Consider the following 26,423-nt stretch of genomic DNA (forward strand, 5'->3'; position numbering starts at 1 on the left):
ACTGGGATCACCACCTAATAAAGCCATTATTATCACTTCCATTACTAAACCCAACATGAAAGTTCCTAAAATATCAGTACTTGATACTCAGGTTTCAGGATGCTCATCAATTGCTATTGCTGCAGTATAACCAAAAACAACCATTATACCACCTAAATAAATGTAAACAACTATAAGCCCCATATAAGATCCACCGAAATATAATCATACAACCTACAGCACCACTAAAAAGTAGCACTAATGCCCCATAAATAGGTGAGGGCTTAGAAGAAAAACCACAAATCCCATTACTAAAATGATACTTAATGAAAAAAAGCATATGTCATTATTCCCATATGGATTATAACCATGACTAATCATATGAAAAACCATTGTGGTATTTCAACTATAAGAATCCTAATGACTTCCCCCCATAAAACACATCCACTAACAAAAATTGTTAACAACTCATTTATTGACCTCCCTACACCATCTAACATTTCTTCCTGATGGAATTTCGGCTCACTTTTAGGTACCTGCCTAATCATTCAAATTACTACAGGCCTATTCTTGGCCATATACTACACACCAGACACCTTAACCACTTTCTCCTCAGTTGCTCACATCACTCGAGATGTTAACTACGGCTGAATAATTTGGTATTTACATGCCAATGGCGCTTTTATATTCTTCGTATGCCTCTTCCTTCATATGGGCCGAGGCCTGTACTACGGATCTTTCCTTTTTCTGAAGATTTGAAATATTGGTACAATCCTACTACTTACAACTATAGCTACAGCATTCATAGGTTATGTTCTCCCATGAGGCCAAATATCATTTTGGGGGGCTACAGTAATTACAAACCTTCTATCAGCCATTCCCTACATTGGATCCGACCTTGTACAATGGATCTGAGGTGGCTTCTCAGTAGACAAAGCCACCCTTACACGATTCTTTACTTTCCACTTTATCTTATCTTTTATCATCACAGCAACTATCCATCTCTTGTTTCTGCATGAGACAGGATCAAATATCCCATCAGGAGTGACGTCTGACCCTGACAAAATTACATTTCACCCCTACTACACAACTAAAGACATCCTCAGACTAATTTTTCTTCTCCTATCCCTAATGAGCCTAACTTTATTTATACCTGACCTTTTAACTAACCCAGACAATTATACATTAGCCAATCCCCTCAATACCCCACCCACATCAAACCAGAGTGATACTTTCTATTTGCATACGCAATCCTACGATCTATCCCCAACAAAGTAGGGGGCATCCTAGCTCTTATACTCTCTATTCTAATTCTAATAATTATTCCTATTATACACTTATCCAAACAACAAAGCATAGCATTCCAACCAATTACCTAAATCCTATTCTGATCTCTAGTAGCCAATCTACTTACGCTTACATGGATTGGAGGTCAACCAGTCGAATACCCCTTTGTAACCATTGGCCAAACCGCATCCATTATATATTTCCTTATTATTATTATTCTTATCCCCCTCTCAGCTTTAATCGAAAACAAACTACTTAAATGATAAATGTTCTTGTAGTATAATTTAATAGCCTGGTCTTGTAAACCAGAAATGGAGATACATCTACTCCCCAGGACAATCAGGGAAAGAATATCTAATTCTACCATCAACACCCAAAGCTGAAATTCTATTCTTAAACTATTCCCTGAGTAACTAACTAATCTTTACTTTATTGAAGGCTCAGCCGTGAAGTACTTTGTAATTATATACAATAGCCCCACCCCTTATGTAATTAGTGCATTACTGCTTGCCCCCATGAATAATACATAGTACTACAAATGCTTGATCATACATAGCACATTAAACTAAGATGTGCATAAAATGTCACGAAGCATGTTTACAAGCAAGAACTCTGATTTCACATTGGACTATAACACATTCGGGCCCAAACAGTACATGAAAACATACCAGCACACGAATATCATCCAGTACATGGTATCATTGACTGTACATTTGTACATTAAGTCATTGGTCAGCCATAGCGCAATCTACTTCGACAAACCTTCTAACCATGGATATCTATTGTTATATTTGGTCTCTTAATCTACCATCCTCTGTGAAACCAGCAACCCGCCCACATCTGCTGCTCTTCTTGCTCCGGGCCCATATAGACAGGGCTTGGTTATACTGAAACCATATCTGGCATTTGGTTTCTACCTCAGGGCCATCTCATTAAGACTGTGCATACGTTCTTCTTAAATAAGACATCATGATGGTGTGGCGCTATCACCCTCTTAACCGAGTCACGGGCATATGAAATAAGATAAAACATTATACCATTATGAAACAGTTTAAAATATGGAGAATAGGATAAATTTGACTTACCCTGTTTGAAGCACTGTGTTAAGTACTTTACACATTCACAGACATATTTCATCCTCAACATGATCCTACAGAAACATTATTATCTCCATTTTCAAATGAGGAAACTGGCTCAGTGCAGTTAGGTACCTTGCCTAAATCACCTAATTTATATGCTTGGGAGCTTGGATTAGAATTTAGGTCTGCTGCACTAGAAAATTTTGTGTTCTGAAACACTTGACGGTAAATCTCATGTTCTTTCCTTTTTAGCTGATATGGGAGAGACATTCTGAAAGTAGTATGATCAAGGGAAAGGAGGAGGCTCACTGTAAAAGCAGGGGAAAAAGGAGATGGGGAAGCACCAACAAATTCTTCTATTACATGTCATGAACATTTGCAAAAACCTAGGGGAAAATCTTATAGAAAAAGAGTAAAAAGTTCATATTAGCTTTTAGCTACTCATCTATAGGATAAATGCTCAATTCATTTTACCTCCCTTTACAGGAGATATTTTTCAAATTATTTTCAGCTTTTTATTCCAATCTTGACTTTTTTAAAGTATGACAAATAAAACTAGATAGAAATAAGGCATGAAGTAAAATATTGCCAAGTTATTAATTCCTAGTCTTGTAAAGTCACGTCGCTTTTCATACAACCCAGTAACGGACTGGCTTTGTCCACAGCAGCACGGCATTCCTGATTTGCATTCAGTTTGTGGTCAATTACGTAGGTGTTGCTCCAGGTCATTTTCTCCTGTATGTATTTTTAGTTGCTCTTCAAGCTCTATTTTTATTGCTTGGGTTTTTCCTCAAGTGAACCTGTTTATACTTGCCATACTTTTTATCCTCCTCCTCATGATCATTATATGGATTTTATTATCCAGATAATTAGTAGATTATATAATTTAAATTCATTGGAATTTGTCTGTGTCATTCTAAACAACTTTGTATGTTATATTCACAACCCCTGACAAATTCCACCTTTTTTATTTAACTTTGAATTTGGTTTAAACACCTAAGATAAAAATGTGTCATGAATAATTGACCAAATTTTTGTAGAAAATTCTTATAGGACTTAATAGGATGATTGAAGTAAAACAAAGATTCTTTCAATCTCTTTTCTCTCCTTTATCTCATAGTCACTCTAATTTTGGATAAAATGAAGCTCATATGGGGGAAAAATAGGGAGTTCTGACAGAAATGCTATTTTGGCAATGTTGCTAACTACTGCTATCACTTTTTAAGTTTTTTCCTTAAATACTTAGGTGCATTTGATTTTTATTTTATAAGGAGAATGACAATAACTGAAAAATTCAATACAGTATTTCCCAATGAGAAAGCTGATTTTTCTTGTAGTAAGCAATACATGAAATCATTTGGTTGCTCATTAGATATAGAATCAGAACTTTAAAGTTTATTCACATGTAGTTATACGTGCCTTCTTAAAATTTATTGAGAAAAAGTTACATGCTTCATTTACAACTACGTCCTACTTTAAAGACATATATACCCCAAGCTCTACTGTTGAAAGTTCGTTAAATAAATACAGGTTTTGAAATGAAAAAAGTTAACTAAGTCTCTGTTAAGATTGTTTTCTTCATCCACCTATCAGCTGCATAATAACATTGTCTAATATAAAGCCATACATCTATTAACACTTTAATTCTGTCACTTTCTGTGTAGCTAACTATGAGAAGTCATTTAACCTGTGTGAGCATGTTTCCTCATTTAAAAGTGGGAATAATAATATCTGCCTGTATGGCTGCTCTGAGGAGTATTTGAGGTAAAGTATACAAAGCACCTACACTGCTGAAAATAAGAGGACTGCAACACATGGTAGTTCATATTATCATTAAAGGCTTTTTTTTTTTAAATTACCAGGCTATAAATGCTCTAGAAATTAATACTATGTTATTCTTTCTATAACAAAATCAAGGTTTTCAAATGTCTTGTACATCTTAAACATGATAAAGGATAAAATATTTTCACTGCAAATTTGTTCAAATGCAGGTGAGATTAGAAAGCAAACAAAAAATACACAGGCCAAGAATGCCTTCTCAAAAAGATAAAAGCTAAGAGTGAACTGATAAAACCTGTGCTTGTTGAACGTGTATTACCTGTGGAATCCAGCCCATAAAACAAGGGAGAACTGATGACACGCTAGGAGAATCATGCTGATTTTCAGAAAGTCGATTTCCATCAAAATTACATCCTTCTAGTAACAAGCCACTGATCTGCCACGGAAACAAGTCATGAAAATATGCATGAAAGTCTCAAATGTCAGAGGTTACTCTATTCTATCTTAAAAGCAACACTTTCCATTGTGTTTACTGTTTGCAAATATAGGAAAACAAAGATTATGGTATTTTATTTCAGAATAAAGTCAGTTAGCCCTAGACTAGTGTTCACTATCAACTCCTTTAGACTAAATTCTCATTTGTAGCAAATATATTTTTAAAACTACTTATATATGTCATCAGTTATACCACTGCAGGTGTCTTGATATTAGCGTAATAGAATTACAGGGACAAAAGCCAAAAAGTTATTCTTCCTCCATGAGGGAAGGAAGAAAAGCACAATTAGAGAGCAAACATTGTATTCCCAACTTTAAAAGTGGAATCTGACACCTTTAAAGGAATAGAACAAAGTTCAGAAAGTGTAATGAAAAAAACTGACATACACTACAGATATGAAAGAAGAATTAAAAAGTAGAAAAAATTGATGTCTTTAAGGTAACAGTGTAAATGTAAGAAATTCTGAAAATGAAAATGCAGTTCTTTTGGTATTATTAGCTTCATATTTCTTTGAAACTTTATTCTTTTAGTTTCTGAAGTTAATCTAGCCTGACTAACTAAAGGCAACAAATGTAGGGTTAGTATTTGGCATTTATAGCTTTTCTAGCACTTTGCCTTCAGAGCCACATCTATATTATAATTTAAACTTGTACAAAATATAAACAATCTTAGTGCCTTCAAATTTTAACATACGAAATGAAAGAACTATAGAATTTAGAATGAAAGGAATGCTTTAAGTTGGAAGAGTTAAGATAATTTTCAGCAACATTATAGTTAGGGGATGGTTTAGGTGCTATGAGAGTATCCTTTAATGAACTGTTTTGAATAATGATTTCGTTACTTAAATTTTATAGTAAGGTTGCTGTTGCATGGAAAAGATAAGTAACTTTGTTGTTAGTGAAAGAGCTGGGATGATAATATATTTATTTAGTGCTTAAATACTCTTTCTACTGTACCACCAATGTGATATACAGTTCCCTTTAAGAATTTCAAAAATATTCTAGCCTGAATTTAGTTTTATATGTGTCTATAAACAATAAATAGTATTGTTTTTCATGTTTCCAATCTCTATGTAAAGGGTAACATGCAACCTATTCTTTTCCCTCATTTTGGTTTTAAGGCATATCGATTTTGATCTTTCATTTCCAACAGCTGCACAATATTTCATTTTATTAATATACAATAATGTATCCATTTTCTGCTGGTGAATATTTATTTCCAACTGTTTACCATTATTTAAAAAAAAACACTGCAATAACCATGCTACATACTTCCTTATACACATGTGCATGAACTTCTCTAGATAGATTAAATTACTAGGTTGAAGAGTGTGGTCATTCTCAATTTTACCTAATATTGGCAAATTATTCCCCAAAGTAACTCTGTCAATCTGTCCTCTTACTTGTCATATGTAAGAAATTACGTCACAGTCTTGCTAATACTTGGTCTGTTGAGACTTAAAATTTTTGCCAATCTGATGAGCACGAAATGGAATAAATTTTGATCTTAATTTCATTTCCTTAGTTACAAGTAAGAACAAGTGCTTTTCCTTATGTTTAATTAGCCATTCAGGTTTCTTCTTCATGTAAGTTGGCTATTAAAATCCTTTGTCCACCCTCGCCTTTTCCTTACTATGGAAATTTTCTTTAAAACATTCATCTGTAAACATCCTTTATCTGTTTTAATTACTAATCCTTATCAGTTATACAAGAAACTAATATCTTTTCCCAGTCTGTAGCCTGTGTTTTTACTTTTTATGGTTCTTTTTAATGTCAAGGTAGCAAACTTAACAGCTTTTTCCTTTAAGACTTTCACTTATTTTGTGTCTAAAGAAATCCTGAGTAGATATTTATCTGCATTTTGTTTCTAAAAGTCTTCTCTTTCAAATGGTTTTATTTCTGTAACTTTTTAAACCTTCAATTTAAAAAATAATATAAAGTATAGATCAAATGTTATCATTTTCTAACTGGGTGAGCAATTGTTTCAGGATTATTTATCCAATAGTCCTTCCAAGCCCCTAATTTGTAACTAACACCACATTTGTCATGTGTCCATACTGCTATAACTCTGTTTCTGGACTTCGTGTTACATTAGTCTGTCATTCCCTAAACCAATACCATACTGTCTCAACTGCCATCACTTAATAATGATAACAATAATAATATTGTGACACAGTGCAAAATATGGCCAAAAATTCCTCCCCTCCTAATATGCACCCCTTTGCCAAGTAAGCTTTGCTGCTTCTTCCATTAAGAGGTGGAGTTTCTTTACTACCCCTTGAATTTGGGTTGGCCTTTTAAATTGCTTTGAACGTAGAAGGACTTTAAGCAACTTTTGAAGCTAGTCTTTAAAAGGCTCTGCCTTCTTGCTGCACCAAAACCACCATATAAGGAAGTTCTTCCAGTCTACTGGAGTATGAGAGGGCATGTAAAGGACTGAGGTACCCCAATCCACAGCTAGCACCAGCTGCCGGATATATGAATGAGGCCAGTATGGACCTTCCCCTCTAACTGACCTAACTGAATAGAGATGCAGAGTGGGTCTCAGTAAATCAGCAAGGATCTACTAGGCAAGCCACAGGACTGTGAGAAAATAATAAATTGGTATTCTAAGCCACTAAGTTTTGAGTTAGTTTGAGAAAATGCTAACTCATAAGCTTATGTATAAACACTTTGGGATATTGGTTGAAATTGCATTAAATTTAAAATTTTTGTTTTGGAAAGTCTGACATTTTCAAATTATTTATTCTTGGGATAAGTGAATGTGGCATTTTCACCATTAAGTTCTTCTTTCGTGTATTTTTCTACTTCTTTTTTCTCAAATTATCTGCGTGATCATGACTTAAATGTATATCTTTTAAGTACCATATAACTGGATTTTATTTTTTCCCGAGTCTGATCATCTCTATCTCCTAATTGTTAGGATTAATATGTTTACAATACTCATATATTTGAGGTTATTTCTATTATTTTGTATTTTTTTCTCTTTTTTTTTTTTTTATTTTTCTCCTTTTCTGCCATGGATTGTATATCTATTGTAGTGTTTTACCATCTACTTTTAAATGCATAATTAAGTGTAAAATTTTCTAATCAATTCTAATAAATTCCTAAAGTATTCAGTACTGAATATAGTATAAATTTTAACAAATTATCCCTAATTGAATTATTGCTGTTTAGATTGTCAGCTTAAACATAAAACTTTAAGTTACTTAAATTTAAGTTAAATTACACACAAAAATTACTTTGCTAATTTGGGGTTCACTGTTGTTTTAAGTGTTCATTACTTTCTCTCTGTCTTTACTTTCTGAAGAAGCACATGTTCAATATTTCTTTTATTGAGGCTGTGAGTGGTGAATTCTTGTGGTCTTTGGGTTCCTAAAGTATCTTTTTTTGCTTTCATTATTGAATAGTATTTAAGATGCCAATAAAGTTTGAGTTTAACAATTACCTTTCCTCATCAATTTGAATATATTATTTTACTGTCTTCTGACATCTAGTGTTGTGAATGAGAAGTCTGCTGTCAACATAGTAATTATTTTGGTAGAAAATCTGATTTTCTACCTGGTAACTTTGAAGATTTTTTTTCTTTAATCTGGATATTGACTAGATTTACTATAGTGTGATTAGGTATGAACCTGAATTTACTTTTGCTTTTTGGTACTTAGCAGATGCTTTTCATCCAATTCTGGAAAATTCCTGAATTAGTTTTTCAGATTTCACTTCTTTGTCATTCTCCGTTTTATACTTCCAGAAATCCTTTTAAAAATAGGATGGAGAACCTAATACTACTGTCTGTGTCTCCTAACATAACCAATTTATCATGCCTTTTTCAATCATATCTGATGTAGAGTATATTTTGTCTATCAATATTTTTATTTAAAGACTACATTTTTCATTTCTAATATTATTCAGCTATTAGTGTATTATCTCTCCCTGTTTCTCTTCCAGAAATTGCTTTTTACAGTTAAAGTTATTCCTTTATGTATCTGTTCAAGGAAGCTAAAATAGTTAACATTTTTGTCAGATATTTCTGTAAAATTAACAACAAACTAAATTACTAACCATTTCATCTGATGATTTTGTTAGTTTCCTTTTTTTGGATTAGATGTTTTCCTATTTATTTTGGTTTCTAGGTTCATCTTCAGAAGTATTTTCCCTCCATAGACCTCTGTACTATCCCTGCCATATCTACCTACATACAATATTTATAATACCAATCAGGAGGGTTCTGTTCTGGCAGTGTTGGTATACTGCAGCTCTTGTGGATAGGTAGTGAGATTCAACATCTAAGGAGTCAGGCTATTTCTTTGTCTTTCAGCTTTCTTAAGCCTACAGATAAACTCAATCAGTGATTCTGCAACAGCTTTATTTTGTTTGTTTATTTGAGGCCGGGTCTCACTCCCCTTGCCAAGGCTGGAATACAGTGGCATGATCACGGCTCACTGCAGCCGTGATCTCCTGGGCGATTCTCCCACCTCAACCAGCTGAAATGACAGGCATGCACCACCAGCTGGCTATTTTTTTGTGTTTTTAGTAGAAACAGGGTTCTGACATGTTGCCAGGGCTGGTATTAAACTCCTGGAATCAAGCGATCCGCTAGCCTTGGCCTCCCAAAGAGCTGGGATTACAGGCATGAGCCACTGCACCAGGCCTGCAATAGCTTTATTCAGTCTCCTTTTATTGCGGAGATGGTCTTTGGCATCTCCTCAGTCCTTGATTCAACAAGCAATGAGCCTGACTATAGTCCCATGTAACATATAGCACCACTAATTCCTTTTACTCTAAAGAAGCCGTACTTCATTACTTACTAATTCTGGACCTAGAGCTCAATATATTTGTATTTTTGGCCCTACTTATAATTTTATTTTCTGTCCTGTTTCTGATACAATGTATTTCAAGCCAGCTAAGGTTTGTGGTTTCCTGTTTTTATATTTTACCTACCATTAGTATACATTTAGATAAAAGTGGATGAATCATAATCTCCTAGGGGCATCTTCAGCAGTTCTCAGTTATTTACAATATATTGAAAAAGAAAAAAAAGGTTTGTACTAAATATGGTAGGTCCATTTAATTACAAACAGAATTTTTGAGAAAAAAATTATAAAATATTAATATTGATCTGCATGATAGTTTCATAGGTTTATTAACTTACTGAAAATTCATAAAACCGTACTCTCAAGATTTGTGCATTTATGTGTATGATGTTAAACTTCCCTATTAAGGTTTACCCTCTCCTCAAGAAAGAAAAAAAATATACAGGTCAACATTAAGAGGCGTCACAGAGGGGGGATCCCAAGATGGCCAAATAAGAGGCAGCTCCCAGCAAGAGAGATGCAGAAGCCCAGTGGTCTCCACAATTCGAAACAAGGTTACCAGGTTCATTTTGTGGGTCTGGTTGGACAGGGGGTATAAACTATAGGGCAAGTTGCGGCAAGGTGGGGCACTGCCGCACCAACTGAGCAGAGGACCAGGGGACCTCCCCCTCTGGGACTTCGGTTCGGATACAGCATTCCACCCAAGCCCTCTACAACCCACAGAACAGGAAATCTTCGCTGGGCTGAAAAGCCTCAGCAAGCTGCCTGAACGGGGCAAAACATCAATCAACTTGAGTTGGGGCTGAGGCTGTAGCATAGATCTAGGCGGAAGCATTGGCTGACGCCAAGAAAGCCTAAAACCCTAAAAGCTGGTGGTACAGAGCTACCCGCCCCCCACTAAGAAGGGTAACAGAATGCAGGGAAACAGCCCAAATGGCGGGATGGGTTCCCCACCCCACACAAAGCCCAGCAGGCCAAAAAACTCTCACTCCAGAGTTAGGCACCCAGAAAGTCAGTTAGAAAGTGACCAGGAACTATCCAGCTTGACAGGCATAAGGGAAGTCACCATTGCAGATGCCAGCATAATTTTCCTGAGTAAATAAAAGATGCAGCGGCTCCACTGAATCTGCAGGAGCCCAGCAATGCCTCTGCAGGCAGACAAAGGAAAGGCTGCCTCTCCAAGCAGCCACCTGAGATCAAAACTATATAAATGCAAGAGATGGGGAGAAACAGCAAAAGCAAAATGAAACCATCAAAACACAAAACTTCTCTCCCCTCATGAGATCACAACTCCTCACCAGCAAGGGAACAAAGCAGGATGGAGAACAAATTTGACAAATGGACAGAAGTAGGCTTCAGAAGGTGGGTAATAACAAACTTCTCTCGGTTAAAGGAACATGTTCTATCCCAATGCAAAGAAACTAAAAACCTTGAAAAAAGGTTAGACAAAATGCTAACTAGAATAACCAGCTTAGAGAAGAACATAAACAACTTGATGGAGCTGAAAAACACAGCACAAGAACTTCAGGATGCATACACAAGTTTCAACAGCCAAACAGATCAAGCGTAAGAAAGGATATCAGAGATTAAAGATCAAATCAACGAAATAAAATGAGAAGGCAAGAAAAGAGAACAAAGAGTGAAAAGAAATGAACAAAGCCTTCAAGAAATATGGGATTATGTGAAAAGACCTAATCTATGCCTGATCAGTGTACCGGAAGATGACGGGGAGAATGAATCCAAGCTGGAAAATGCTCTTCAGGATATTATCCAGGAGAATTTCACCAACCTGGCAAGGCAGGCCAACATTCAAATACAGGAAATACAGGGAACACCACAATGATACCCCTCTAGAAGAGCAACCCCAAGGCCCATAATTGTCAGGTTCACCACGGTTGAAATGAAGGAAAAAATACTAAGGGCAGCCAGAGAGAAAGGTCAGGTCACCCACAAAGGGAAGCCCATCCGACTCACAGTGGATCTCTCTACAGAAACTCTACAAGCCCGACGAGAGTGGGGGCCAATATTCAACATCCTTAAAGAAAAGAACTTTCAACCCAGAATTTCACATCCAGCCAAACTAAGCTTCATAAGTGAAGGAGAAATAAAATACTTTACATACAAGCAATTACTGAGAGATTTTGTCACCACCAGACCTGCCCTGCAAGAGCTACTGAGGGAAGCACTAAATACAGAAAGGAAAAACCAGTAGCAGCCATTGCAAAAAAGAACCAAATGGTAAAGACCAACAATGCAATGAAGAAATTACACCAACCAAAGGGCAAAACAACCAAACAGTAATAACCAGTAATAAAATGGCAGGATCAAATTCACACATAACAATATTAACATTAAATGTAAATAGACTAAATACCCCAATCAAAAGACACAGACTGGCAAATTGGATAAAAAGCCAAAACCACCGGTGTGCTGTATACAGGAGACCCATCTCATGTGCAAAGATACACATAGACTCAAAATAAAGGGGTGGAAGAAGAATTACCAAGCAAATGGAGAGCAAAAAAAGCAGAGGTGGCAATCCTAGTCTCTGATAAAATGGACTTTAAGCCAACAAAGATCGAAAGCAACAAAGAAGGGCATTATATAATGGTAAAAGGATCAATACAACAAGAAGAGCTAACGATCCTAAATATATACACACCCAACACAGAAGCACCTAGATACATAATGCAAATCCTTAATGACCTACAAAGAGCCTTAGTGGGAGACTTCAACATTCCACTGTCAATATCAGATCAATGAGACAGAAAATCAACAAGGAAATCCAAGACTTGAATGCAGATCTGGACCAAGCAAACGTAATAGACATACATTCTTCTCAGCACCACATCGCACTTACTCTAAAATCGACCACATAATTGGAAGTAAATCACTCCTCAGCAAATGCAAAAGAATAGAAATCAAAACAGTCTCTCAGACCACAGTGCAATCAAATTAGAACTCATGATTAAGAAACAAACTCAAAACTGCACAACTTCATGGAAAATGAACAACTGGCTCCTGCATGTAGACTAGATAAAGAAAGAAATGAATGCAGAAATAAAGATGTTCCTCGAAACCAACGAGAACAAAGACACAACATACCAGAATCTCTGGGACACATTTAAAGCAGTGTCTAGAGGGAAACTCATAGCAATAAATGCCCACACGAGGAGTAAGGAAAGGTCTAAAATTGACACCCTACCATCAAAACTGAAAGAGCTAGAGGAGCAAGATCAAAAAAACTCAAAAGCTAGCAGAACACAAGAAATAACTAAGATCAGAGCAGAACTGAAGGAGATAGAGACACAAAAAAACCCTTCAAAAAATCAACAAATCCAGGAGCTGGTTTTTTGAGAAGATTAACAAAATGACCACTAGCCAGACTAATAAAAAAGAAAAGGGAGAAGAATAAAATAGATGCAATAAAAAACAATAAAGGGTACATGACCACTGATTCCACAGAAATACAAACTACCATCAGAGATTACTACAAACAACTCTATGCACATGAACTAGTAAACCTGGAAGAAATAGATAAATTCCTGTACACTTTCATCCTCCAAAAACTAAACTAGGAAGAAGTTGAATCCCTGAATAGATCAATAACAAGGGCTGAAGTTGAGGCAGCAATTAATAGCCTACCAGCTAAAAAAAAAAGCCCAGATCCAGATGGGTTCACAGTCGAATTCTACCAGACATATAAAGAGGAGCTGGTACCATTCATTCTGAAACTATTCCAAACAACACAAAAGGAGGGAATCCTCCCCAACTCATTTTATGAGACCAGCATCATCCTAATACCAAAACTGGGCAGAGACGCAACTAAAAAAGAAAACTTCAGGCCAATATCCATAATGAACATCAACACAAAAATCTTCAATAAAATACTGGCAAACAGAATGCAACAGCAAATCAAAAAGCTTATTCATCATGATCAAGGAGGCTTCATTCTGGGGATGCAAGCCTGATTCAACATATGCCAGTCAATAAATGTAATCCATCACAAAAACAAAACCAAAGACAAAAACCTCATGATTATCTCAATAGATGCATCAAGGCCTTCGACAAAATTCAATAGCCCTTTATGCAAAAAGCCTCAATAAACTAGGTATCAATGGTATGTATCACAAAAGAATAAAAGCTATTTACGACAAAACCACAGCCAATATCATACTGAATGGGCAAAAACTGGAATCATTCCCTTTGGAATCTGGCATAACACAAGAATGGCCTCTCTCACCACTCCTATTCAATATAGTATTGGAAGTTCTAGCCAGAGAAATCAGGCAAGAAAAAGAAATAAAGAATATTCAATTAGGAAAAGAGGAAGCCAAATTGTCTCTATTTGCAGATGGCATGATTGTATATTTAGAAGACCCCATCATCTCAGCGCAAAATCTCCTTAAACTGATAAGCAATTTCAGCAAAGTTTCAGGTTACAAAATCAATGTGCAGAAATCACAAGCATTTCCATACACCAATAACAGACAAACAGAGAGCCAAATCAAGAACTAACTTCTATTCACAATTGTTACAAAGAGAATAAAATACCTAGGAATACAACTAACAAAGGATGTAAAGAACTTCTTCAAGGAGAACTACAAACCACTGCTCAATGAAATAAGAGAGGAAACAAACAGATGAAAAAACATCCCATCCTCATGGTTGGGAAGAATGAACATCATGAAAATGGCCATACTGCCCAAAGTAATTTATAGATTCAACACCATCCCCATCAAGCTACCAATGACCTTCTTCACAGAAATGGAAAAAACCACCTCAAACTTCATATGGAATCAAAAGAGAGCTCACATAGCCAAAACAATTCTAAGCAAAAAGAACAAAGCTGGAGACATCAGACTGCCTGACTTCAAACTATACTACAAGCCTACAGTAATCAAAACAGCATGGTACTGGTACCAAAACAGAGACCAATGGAACAGAACAGAAGCCTCAGAAGAAACCGCACACATCTACAATCATCTGATCTTTGACAAACCTAACAAAAACAAGCAATGGGGAAAGGATTCCCTGTTTAATAAATGGTGTTGGGAAAAGTGGCTAGCCATGTGCAGAAAGCAGAAACTGGACCCCTTCCTGACACCATATATTAAAATTAACTCCAGATGGATTAAAGAGCTAAACATAAGACCTAATACCATAAAAATCCTAGAAGAAAACCTAGGCAATACCATTCAGGACATAGGCATAGGCAAGGACTCCAAGACTAAAACACCAAAAGTAATGGCAACAAAAGCCAAAATAGACAAATGGGATCTAATTAAACTCCAGGGCTTCTGTACAGCAAAGGAAACGATCATTAGGGCAAACTGGCAGCCAGAAAAATGGGGGAAAATTTTTGCCATCTACCCATCTGACAAAGGGCTAATATCCAGAATCTACAAAGAACTAAAACAGATTTACAAGAAAAAAACAAAGCCATTCAAAAGTGGGTGAAGGATATGAACAGACACTTTACAAAAGAAGACCTCTATGAGGCCAATAAACATATGAAAATTGCTCATCATCACTGGTCATTAGAGAAATGCAAATCAAAGCTACATTGAGATACCATCTCACACCAGTTCAAATGGTGATCATTAAAAAATCTGGAAACAACAGATGCTGGAGAGGATGTGGAGAAATAGGAACACTTTTACACTGTTGGTGGGAGTGTAAATTAGTTCAACCATTGTGGAAGACAGTGTGGTGATTCCTCAAGGACCTAGAAATGGAAATTCCATTTGACCCAGCAATCCCATTACTGGGTATATATCCAAAGGATTATAAATCGTTCTATTATAAAGACACATGTTCACATATGTTCATAGCGGCACCGTTTACAATAGCAAAGACCTGAAATCAACCCAAATGTCCATCAGCAATATCCTGGATAAAGAAAATGTGGCACTTATACACCATGGTATACTATGCAGTCATAAAAAACGATGAGTTCATGTCCTTCATAGGGACATGGATGAATCTGGAAACCATCATTCTCAGCAAACTGACACAAGAACAGAAAATCAAACACTGTATGTTATCACTCATAGGTGGGTGTTGAACAATTAGAACAGTGGACACAGGGATGGGAGCATCACATACTGTGGTCAGTGTTGGGGGGCCTAGGGGTAGTATTTAACTTTTTTTCCTCTCTCTCACTTATAAGGAATGAGAGACAGAGGAAAAAAAGTTAAATACTACCACAAAGAAGCAAAGAGCAGTGGTGGGTAAGGGGGGGATGGATAATGAGGGCAGAAATACCAGATATAGGCGATAGGGGGATGAAGGCAGCAAAGCACCTTGCCATGTATGTACCTATGCAACAATCCTGCATGATCTGTACATGCACCCCAGAACCTAAAGTACAATAAAAAAAAAATAAGGCATCACATATATGCCAAAGACCAGAGACAACCGCACATGAAAAATAATAAATGCAATTTACTGAAACATTAGACATACAGGAAGCTCACAATACTACTTAAAGAGAAAATATCATTGGGCACTGCTGGAAACTTATGTATCAATAGCATCTTTGGAATATTCCCAGTTTAAATGAAAAAAAAAAAAAAAGCATTCTATATTTTCAACACAAAATTTATTTCATGGTATCCAGGTAACCACATAGACCTAATCGAAGCTTCATTGCAGAAGAATCTTAGCTCATAAATGTGGAAAGAACAACAATTAGAAAAATCAGTATGCAACCCCTAGTTATCCAAGTAATGATCATCAATGGTTAAAACTATTAGATAAAAGACTGATGAGAAACTTTATATGAGGAATGAGGCTGTCACTGCCTGTACACATGAATCAATGTTAGCATCACTAAAAACAGGAAAACAACACGTTGTGTGCCTCATCACGCAATGTAAAATGAAGAACCCAGTGCCACCTATGATGTGTTTCAGCTGCCTCCTGCCCCACAAAAAAATGAATGTAATTATATCTTTGGAATTAATTTATAAGAAATGAGAGACAGTGGAACAAAAGTTAAATACTACTACAAAGAAGCAAACAGATGCGTATAGAATATATCTCATTCTATAGGAGAAATAACCTCACTCCTGTAACAAACAGTAGTATGAAATGAAAACTGCAACCTGATTGAGATATAAAAAGACTTAAAGCACATAACCAGTGTAAGCATCTCATTTCATTATTTTGACACTGATTCAAACAAACCATTGGAAGGAGTTCTTTCAGAGACTGGACAGTATACTGTTTTGGGCTGAATATTAAATGTTTCCAAAATTTTGTTATTTGTGATAATGTATTTAATAAAATATATATTTTTAAAGAAACACATTCAGAACCATGGAGGGGCAAAATAAAATGATGTCTGAAATGTGTTTTACCAAAAGAAGAGAGAAAAGGGGGGAATATTTCTGAATCTTAAAGCCTTGGAATATGCCGACTCAGTTTACTACTCTCTTTTCTCCTGTATTTGTTTAAAATGTTTAATAATAGAAAATATTAAACATTACTGAAAAAATAACCTTGAAGAACAAAGGATGTTTAAATTTCCTAGGGAATTGACTGTTCCATGTAGAGCTACAATATAGTACCCATATGTGCTCAGTAGCCATATGTGGTTACTGTATATCCTATACCACATATGGCTACTTGAAGTGTGGCTAGGGCAATCCTCTCTCAGCCTTGGAGGAAGATGTAACATGCAGGCGGAACATGAGTTTGACTTATGTATTTTGCAATATCAAGTTTCACAAGTACTATTTAACAAATAATAAATCTATAATGGCACTTAGGAATTTTAGGGGGGCATGTTCAGAATCTGAAAATCAATATATAAACATGTTTCTCAAGTAGGTCTAGAGGGTTTAAGATTTGATTGGTTTGGAGAACTACAGCCTCACTGTTTAATTCAGTCTATGGTGATAGAGATTTAAAAAAAAAAAAAACCTAATAAAATTATAGTGATAGTAAAATTCAAATACAAAGTTCTCCTATTGAAACAATCCCCTTTGTTGAAAACATAATTAAAAAGAGCCTAAATGGATGATTTTGCCAAGTGCTAACAGTGAGAACCTTTTAAAAAAGACTTCTTCCCTGATAAATATTTCTGGAAACTACAGGTGAGAAAGTTAGAAAATGTGCTTTTATAGCTCACATGATTGGACCAAAAAGAGGAAAAGTTCTGTCCAATTATCTTAAATCTCATGTGTAAACAAGAGTTTTAAAATTAAAGTTATAAATATATGTGGAAATATATTATTAACAAAAATGGCAATTATTTTCTAGTCATTATACCAAACTTGCTTATGTTACTAAATATTCAAAAGTGAGAATTTTAATTTTTAATAATAAAATATTCTTTAATGAATCCTAAGTGCAAAATAATTTTGCTTACTGGAGATAGAACTTTAGATGAAAATATACTTTCTTTTCCAATTAAACAAATATTTCCTACCTACACAGATCTTAATCATATATGTAATCTGAATATAAAATGTATATATTCATTATAACTTCATTGATTTGTTTATTATGAGGATCTCTGAATATATATGTATAATCTGAATATATATTATATATTTTCATATTTTATTTATATTATATATAAAATATAATGAATATATTCTACTCAATGACTTTCATTGACATGTTTATTATGAGGATCTCTGTATGTGTATAATCTGAATATATATAAAATATGTATATTATATATAAATGAATATATAATATATATAAAATATATTGAATATAAAATATAATGAATATAATATATTCATATTTTATTATATTCATTATATTTTATATATATTCAGATTATGCATATATATTCAGAGATCCTCATAATAAACATGTCAGTGAAAGTTATTATTGAAATCTACTCATAATTGTGACAGTCAAGGTTCAGACTGTCCCATTAACTGCTTAAAAGTGTCACATAGATATTTTTTAGAAACTAATATTAGAATCTTATTTAACTGACTGTTAGTGCAGCCCATGCCCCACTGCTCCAAAGTAGAAAACAATTATATAAGCTTGAGATTTTCTGGTTGTGCATAACTTTATTCCCATTTTGAAAGAACAGGGACAATATACTCTGGGAAATATGAACACATTTTGACACAGAATAAAACTGGCTTCCCTTGCTTATTATACTCCTAAATTAAATAAAGATGCTAAATTTACATGCATGGTTTACAGCTGCCAGATATAAATATACAGGTCTTGTGTTCCCTCCTTCTTCTGACAATGGGGCAGCAGTGTATGACCACCAGTAATAGATAAGGTAGTTCTCATGACCTAGGGGCTAAGGTTAAAATAAAATGTGAAGAAGCTGGGTGTGGTGGTATGTGCCTGTAATCCCAGCTACTCAAGAAGCTGAGGCAGGAGGATTGCTTGAGCCAAGGAGTTCAAACTCAACCTGGGCCGCACAGCAAAACCCCATCTCAACAAAACAAAACAAAATGAAAAATTAAATGCAAAGAAATGAAAGAAAACTTTTCTAACTCCTTCAGCTTTAAGTGAGAATTTAATGGCAGTCCATAGAGCCAAAAGGGAAAGATCTAGCTTTTGTTAATGATAAAATTTCTGGCATACTATACCATTAGAGCTGATGCTAAGAACACATACTACAGTGCCTCTCCTATTGTAGGCCCTCAACTCAACCATTCAGAAAGGGTTTGATTGAGTGCTTATTACGTAACGGCTATTGATACTACTCTCAGGGGACTTACATTCTACTGGAATAAGATAGACAACAAATATAAATAAATGATAAAGTATGTTAGAAAACAGCAGTAATATGAAAACAAATCTTTTGAGCAGGAAACTAGAACTATATGAATGGAATTTCTGAAAAGCTAGTTGCAGAAAGTTAACTGCATTAAACTATAGCCAGGTCAAATGCAATGGCTCATACCTATAATCCTGTCACTTTGGGAGGCTGAGGCAGGAGGATCACTTAAGACTAGAAGTCTGAGACCAGACTGGGTAAGATAGTGAGACCTCATCTCAACACAAAAATTTAAAATAAAAAAGAACTATAGTCTAACACTGAATTTGTTTTAAAAATGGAATTATGGAGAGACTTTCACCAAGATGGCTGAATAGGAACAGCTCTGGAGCGCAGTTCCTAGCAAAAGCGATGCAGAAGGTGAGTGATCTCTGCATTTCCAACTGAGGTACCAGGTTCATCTCAAGGGGACTGGCTGGACAGTGGGTGTAGCCCAAGGAAGGCAAACCAAGGCAGGGTTGGGTCTTGCCCCAGCCAAGAAGTGCAACGGGCTGAAGAACTCGCCATACCACCCCAAGGGAAGCCATCAGGGACTTTTCTGGACACTCTGGCTCAGATACTGTGCTTTTCTCATGGTCTTTAGAGCCCATAGACCTGGAGATTTCTACTGGTGCTGACAACACCTGGGCCATAGGTTTCCAGCACAAAACTGGGCGTCTGTTTTAGCTGGCCCCTGGAATGCCAGAGAGAACTGCCCATTCCCCTGAAAAAAAGGGGGGCTGAAGGCAGGGAGCCAAGTGATCTGGCTCGGCGGGTCCCACCACCACAAAGACCAGCAAGCTGAGACCCACTGGCTTGAAATTTTCGCAGCCAGCACAGCAGTTTGAGCTCGACCTGGGACTGTCCAGCTCAGTGGGGGGAGGGGTCTCCACAATTACCGAGGCAGTTCTAACCTTGCCTGTGTAAACAAAATCACAAGGAAGTTTACACAGCAGATGAGTGGCAGCTCAGCAAGGCCTCTGCCGGCAGACTGTGACTGGACTCCCTCCTTGCTGGGCAGGACATCTCTGAAAAAGGGCAGCAGCCCATCAAGGACTTATAAATAAAGCCCCACCTTCCCAGGTCAGAGCACCTGGGAAAACGGGCGGCTGTGAGTCCCACTTCAGCAGACATAAACGTCCCTGCCCAGCAACTCTGAAGGGAGTAATGGAGCTCCCAGCACAGCACTTGAGCTCTGATAAGGGACAGACTGCCTCCTCAAGTGGCTCCCTGATCCCCATATATGCAAAGAGACATCTCATACAGGAGAGCTCTGGCTGACATCTGGCAGGCACCCTTTTTGGATGAAGTAGCAGAGGGGCCTGACTGTTAGAAGGAAAACTAAAAAACAGAAAAAAATAGCTTCAACATCAACAAAATGGACATCCACTCGGAGACCCCATCTGAAAGTCACCAACTTCAACGACCAAAAATAGATAAATCCATGAAGATGGAAAGAAACCAGTGCAAAAAGACTGAAATCACTAAAAACCAGAACGCCTCTTCTCCTCCAAGGGATCACAACTCGTCAGCAAGGGAACAAAACAGGATGGAGAATGAGTTGGACAAATTGACAGAAGTAGGCTTCAGAAGGTGGGTAATAACACACTTCTCTGAGCTAAAGGAGGATGTTCTAACCCACTGCAAAGAAACTAAGAACACTGAAAAAAGGTTAGACAAAATGCTGAATAACCAGCTTAGAGAAGAACATAAACAACTTGATGGAGCTGAAAAATACAGCACGAGAACTTAAAGAAGCATACACAAGTTTCAATAGCCAAATCAAGCAGAAGAAAGAATATCAAAGGCTGATAAACTCAATGAAATAAAATGAGAAGGCAAGATTAGAGAAAAAAAGAGCGAAAGAAATGAACAAAGCCTTCAAGAAATATGGGATTATGTGAAAAAACCAAATCTTTGATTGATCAGTGTACCTGAATGTGACTAGAGAATAAAACCAAGTTGGAAAACACTCTTCAGGATATTATCCAGGAGAACTTTCCCAACATAGCAAGGAAGGCCAAAATTCAAATTCAGGAAATACAGAAAACACCACAAAGATTCCTCAAGAAGAGCAATCCCAAGGCACATACTTGTCAGATTCACTAGGGTTGAAATGAAGGAAAAATGCTAAGTTCAGCCAGAAAGCAAGGTCTGGTTACCTACAAAGGGAAGCACATCAGACTCACTGCAGATCTCTCAGCAGAAACCCTGCAAGCCAGAGGAGAATGGGGCCAATATTCAACATCCTTAAAGAAAACAACTTTCAGCCTAGAATTTCATATCCAGCGAAACTAAGCTTCATAGTGAAGGAGAAATAAAATCCTTTATGGACAAGCAATTGCTGAGAGATTTTGTCACCACCAGACAGATCTGCCTTGCAAAAGCTCCTGAAGGATGCACTAAATATGGAAAGGAATAATAGTACCAGCCACTGCAAAAACATACCAAATGGTAAAGATCATTGACATAATGAAGAAACTGCATCAACTAACAGGTAAATCAACCAGCTAGTATCAAAATGGTAGGATCATATTCACACATAACAATATTAACCTTAAATGTAAATGGGCCAAATGCCCCAATTAAAAGACATAGACTGGCAAATTGGATAAAAAGTTAAGACCCATCAGTGTGCTGTATTCAGGAGACACATCTCAGGTGCAAGGACACACATAGGCTCAAAATACAGGGATTTAGGAAGATTTACCAAGCAAATGAAGAGGGAAAAAAAAGTAGAGGATGCAATCCTAGTCTCTGAAAAAAACAAGACTTTAAACCAACAAAGATCAAAATAGACAAAAAAGAACCTTACATCATGGTAAAGGGATCAATGCAACAAGAAGATCTAATTGTCCTAAATATATATGCACCCAATACGGGAGCACCCAGATACATAAAGCAAGTTATTAATGACCTACAGTGACTTGGACTTCCACACAATAATAGTGGGAGACTTAAACACTGCACCATCAATATTAGATCAATGAGACAAAAAATTAACAAGGATATCCAGGACTTGAACTCAGATCTGGACCAAGCGGACATAATAGACATCTACAGAACTCTCCACCCCAAATCCATAGAATATACATTCTTCTCAGCACCACATCACACTTACTCTAAAATTGACCACATAATTGGAAATAAATCACTCCTCAGCAAATGCAAAAGAATGGAAATCATAACAAATAGTCTCTCTGACCAAAGTGCAATCAAATTAGAAATCAGGATTAAGAAACTCATTCAAAACCACACAACTACATGGGAACTGAACAACATGCTCCTGAATGACTACTGGATAAATAATGAAATGAAGGCAGAAATAAAGATGTTCTTCGAAACCAATAAGAACGAAGACACAACGTACCAGAATCTCTGGGACACATTTAAAGCAGGGTCTAGAGGGAAATTTATAGCACTAAATGCACACATGAGAAGCAAGGAAAGATCTAAAATCAACACCCTAATGTCACAATTAAAAGACCTAGAAGAGTAAGATCAAACAAATCAAAAGCTATCGCAAGGCAGGAAATAACTAAGATCAGAGCAGAACTGAAGGAGACAGAGACACAAAAAACCCTTCAAAAAAAAATCAATGAATCCAGGAGCTGGCTTTTTGAAAAGATCAACAAAATAGATAGACCACTAGCCAGACTAATAAAAAAGAGAGAAGAATTGGATAGGTGTAATAAAAAATGATAAAGGTGATATCACCAATTCCACACAAATATAAACTATCATCAGAGATTACTACAAACACCTCTATGCACACACACCAGTAAATCTAGAAGAAATGGATAAATTCCTGGACACTTACACCCTCCCAAGACTAAACCAGAAAGAAGTTGAAACCCTGAATAGAGCAATAACAAGGTCTGAAGTTGAGGCAGTAATTAATAGCCTACCAACCAAAAATAAGTCCAGGACCAGACAGGTTCACAGCCAAATTCTACCAGATGTACAAAGAGGAGCTGGTACCATTCCTTATGAAACTATTCCAAACAATACAAAAAGAGGAAATGCTCCCTAACTCATTTTATGAGACCAATATCATCCTGATACCAAAACCTGGCAGAGACACAACTAAGAAAATTTCAGGCCAATAACCATGATGAACATTGATGTGAAAATCTTCAATAAAATACTGGCAAACTGAATCCAACAGCACATCAAAAAGCTTATCCATCAGGATCAAGTCAGCTTCACCCCTGGGATGCAAAGGTGGTTCAACATACACAAATCTATAAATGTAATCCACCACGTATACAGAATCAAAGACAAAAACCACATGATTATCTCAATAGATGCAGAGAAGGCCTTTGACAAAATTCAACAGCCCTTTATGCTAAAAACTCTCAATTAACTAGGTATCGAAGGAACATATCTCAAAATAATAAGAGCTATTTATGATAAACCAACAGCCAATATACTGAATGGGCAAAAACTGGGCAAAAGACAAGGGTGCCCTCTCTCACCACTCCTATTCAACATAGTATTGGAAGTTCTGACCAGAGCAATCAGGCAAGAAAAAGAAATAAAGGATATTCAATTAGAAAAAGAGGAAATCAAATTGTCTCTATTTGCAGATGACATGATTGTACATTTACAAGACCCCATCATCTCAGCCCAAAATCTCATTAAGCTGATAAGCAACTTCAGCAAAGTCTCAGGATACACAATCAATGTGCAAAAATCACAAGCATTCCTATACACTAATAACAGACAAACAGCCAAATCATGAGCAAACTCCCATTCACAATTGCTACAAAGAGAATAAAATACCTAGGAATACAACTAACAAAGGATGTGAAGGACCTCTTTAAGAAGAACTACAAACCACTGCTCAAGGAAATAAGAGAGGGCATAAACAGATGGAAAAATATTCCATGCTCATCGTTAGGAAGAATCAATATTGTCAAAATGGCCATACTACCCAAAGCAATTTACAGATTCAACACTATCCCCATCAAGCTACCATTGACCTTCTTCACTGAACTGGAAAAAAAACACCTTAAACTTCATATGGAACCCAGAAAGAGTGCACAAAAGACATCACTAGGCAATATGAATTTTTCAGCTCCATTATAATCTTATGAAACCACTGTAGTATGTGCAATCTGTCATTGACAGAACCATTGTTATGCAGTGCATGGCTATTTGCACATACATAAGTGAGCTATCTTGGGCATGGGACCCAAGTCTAAACACCAAATTCATTTATGTTTCATATACATTTTATAATATAGCCTGAAGGTAATTTTATATAATATTTTAAATAATTTTGTGCATGAAGCAAAGTTTGTGTACACTGAACCATTAGAAAGCAAAGGTTTCACTATCTTGGCCACCCATGTGCACCAAAATATGACAATATGTGGTATCATATTGGCACTCAAAACAGTTCAGATCTGGGGGTATTTTGAATTTTTGGATTAGAGATGTTTGGATGCTCAACCTGTGTGTAGTTTATTGTACAGTAAATATTAGGATGAATTTTAGAACAGGTAAGCTAAAAGAACTGCATGATTTGTAATAAATTTGTACTAAAAGTTACATTTTCAAATATTGTATCCCCAAGATTCTTATGTTTGCATAAGAAGATTCTGTATTTTCTATTACAAGTTGTTTCATGCCAAACCTTAACTTATTTTGATTTTTCATGTAGGTAATACAATCTAACTCTTACACTATAAAGATAGGTCACAAAAAAAAAAGATAGGTCACTTCGAGATCAAAAGAAACTCTTCACTTCGAGATCAAAAGAATCTCTTATAACAGTTAGTGATAAGTTTTAGATTCCAAGATCTAAAATTAGTCTAGTACCTTAATTTGTAGCTTCGCTTCTTGCAGTCGACCTTTCCATGAGGCTACAAATTTAAGGCTATCCACAGAACGGCCCACTGCCCTGTAAAGTTAAAGCATCAAATGTCACAAATCAATAATCCTTAGGCATTAAAATATGAAGAGTGACTGAAGATATAGTCATATTTATTTAAAATTAAAATATTTACCATGTTTAAATAACAAATTGCAATACTTTTTAAAATTAAGAAACATCAAACTATGTTTAACATGATAGAGTTTACACCAAGTTTTCAAAGTTAACTGTAACATGTCAGTTTCCTCTTTGATGTTATAAGTTCCTTAAGGATAAGGCCTTTTTTTTTTTTTTTATTTTTTTTTTTATTTTTAAATCCTGTTTTGACCATTACCCTCAAATGCAGGCACATGATGGGTGTTCAATAAATGTTTATTAGCCAAACTGAAATTTGATGTTTATAATATGATCCTGAAGCAATATAAATTGAAAAACCCCTGAGAGTTACTAAACAACTAAATTTTGTTCAGGATATTTTTAATAATGTCTCTTTTATTACATTCCAACTTGTTAAAAATTATATATGATATGATAATCCAAGTGTGGTGTAATAAGGAGCTTGATCTTAATCATCAAGCCCTCTTCTCCACCAAGGAGGCTAGTCAGCACTGTCCAGTAGAATTTTCTGGAAAGATAAAAATACTTTTATACAGTCCAAAATGGCAGTCACAAGCCATGTGAATACTGAGCACTTTAAATGTGGTTAGAGTTACTGAAAAACTGCATTTTAAATCTGATTTTACTTTAATTCATTTACATAAGTCCATGTGACTTCTGGCTACCATAGTGGGCAGCACAGGTTTAGACAAATGATCAAAATTGTAAAAGTTAAATTTTATCTTTTTTAATTCAAATAAAATACATCATTAAAAGCAATGCTTTTTTAAGCTAAAGGTTAACTCTGTGATTTAAAGTACAGTATAAGGAAATAACAGAACTGTGTTTCAATAATAAATTTATTTCTTGACAATCAAGGGCAGTGTAATAGGAAGACAATAAAGCAAAATTACACTTAGGGACAAATAAATATGTCATTTTAATTACCTTGCAGTTTCCTGGCGAAGAGCATTAAGAAATGTGTCTGGATGGAAAAGTTCTGATAGGTCAAGTGTTTCAGAGAGAAGAGCCTGTTTTTCAGCTTTATCTACCCAATTCTAGAAGGGAGAAAATATAAATATATAAATACACATGCACTTAAAAGATAAGTCAATTAAAGACTTATTATTCCTAAGTCATTTTCTTTTTTTTTTTTTTTTTTTTTTTTTTTTAAGGGTTTTTTATTTCGTAAATTATAGAAGTGGGTGAAAGGGGGGGAAATGGCTACACCCAAACCTCGCCCCCCCGGGCTATCGGAATTT

The 26,423-nt window shown here is 35.9% G+C and overlaps 1 protein-coding gene across 6 annotated transcripts in view; it reads right to left on the reverse strand.

Moving 5' to 3' along the window:
- The window catches only part of DYNC2H1 (dynein cytoplasmic 2 heavy chain 1), a 396,897-nt gene that overhangs the window by 21,362 nt on the left and 349,112 nt on the right, over positions 1-26,423 (reverse strand). For all 6 annotated transcript variants that reach the window (XM_032285741.1, XM_032285742.1, XM_032285743.1 and 3 more), the window contains 3 exons: positions 26,110-26,219; positions 25,011-25,092; positions 4,444-4,560 (listed from right to left, as the gene is read on the reverse strand). In XM_032285741.1, the coding sequence (XP_032141632.1) occupies positions 4,444-4,560; positions 25,011-25,092; positions 26,110-26,219 (309 nt within the window). The remainder of the gene's footprint in view (positions 1-4,443; positions 4,561-25,010; positions 25,093-26,109; positions 26,220-26,423) is intronic.

This window comes from Sapajus apella, unplaced genomic scaffold, assembly GCF_009761245.1.
Source record: "Sapajus apella isolate SASKATOON/1434 unplaced genomic scaffold, GSC_monkey_1.0 scaffold16, whole genome shotgun sequence".
Lineage (NCBI taxonomy): Eukaryota > Metazoa > Chordata > Mammalia > Primates > Cebidae > Sapajus > Sapajus apella.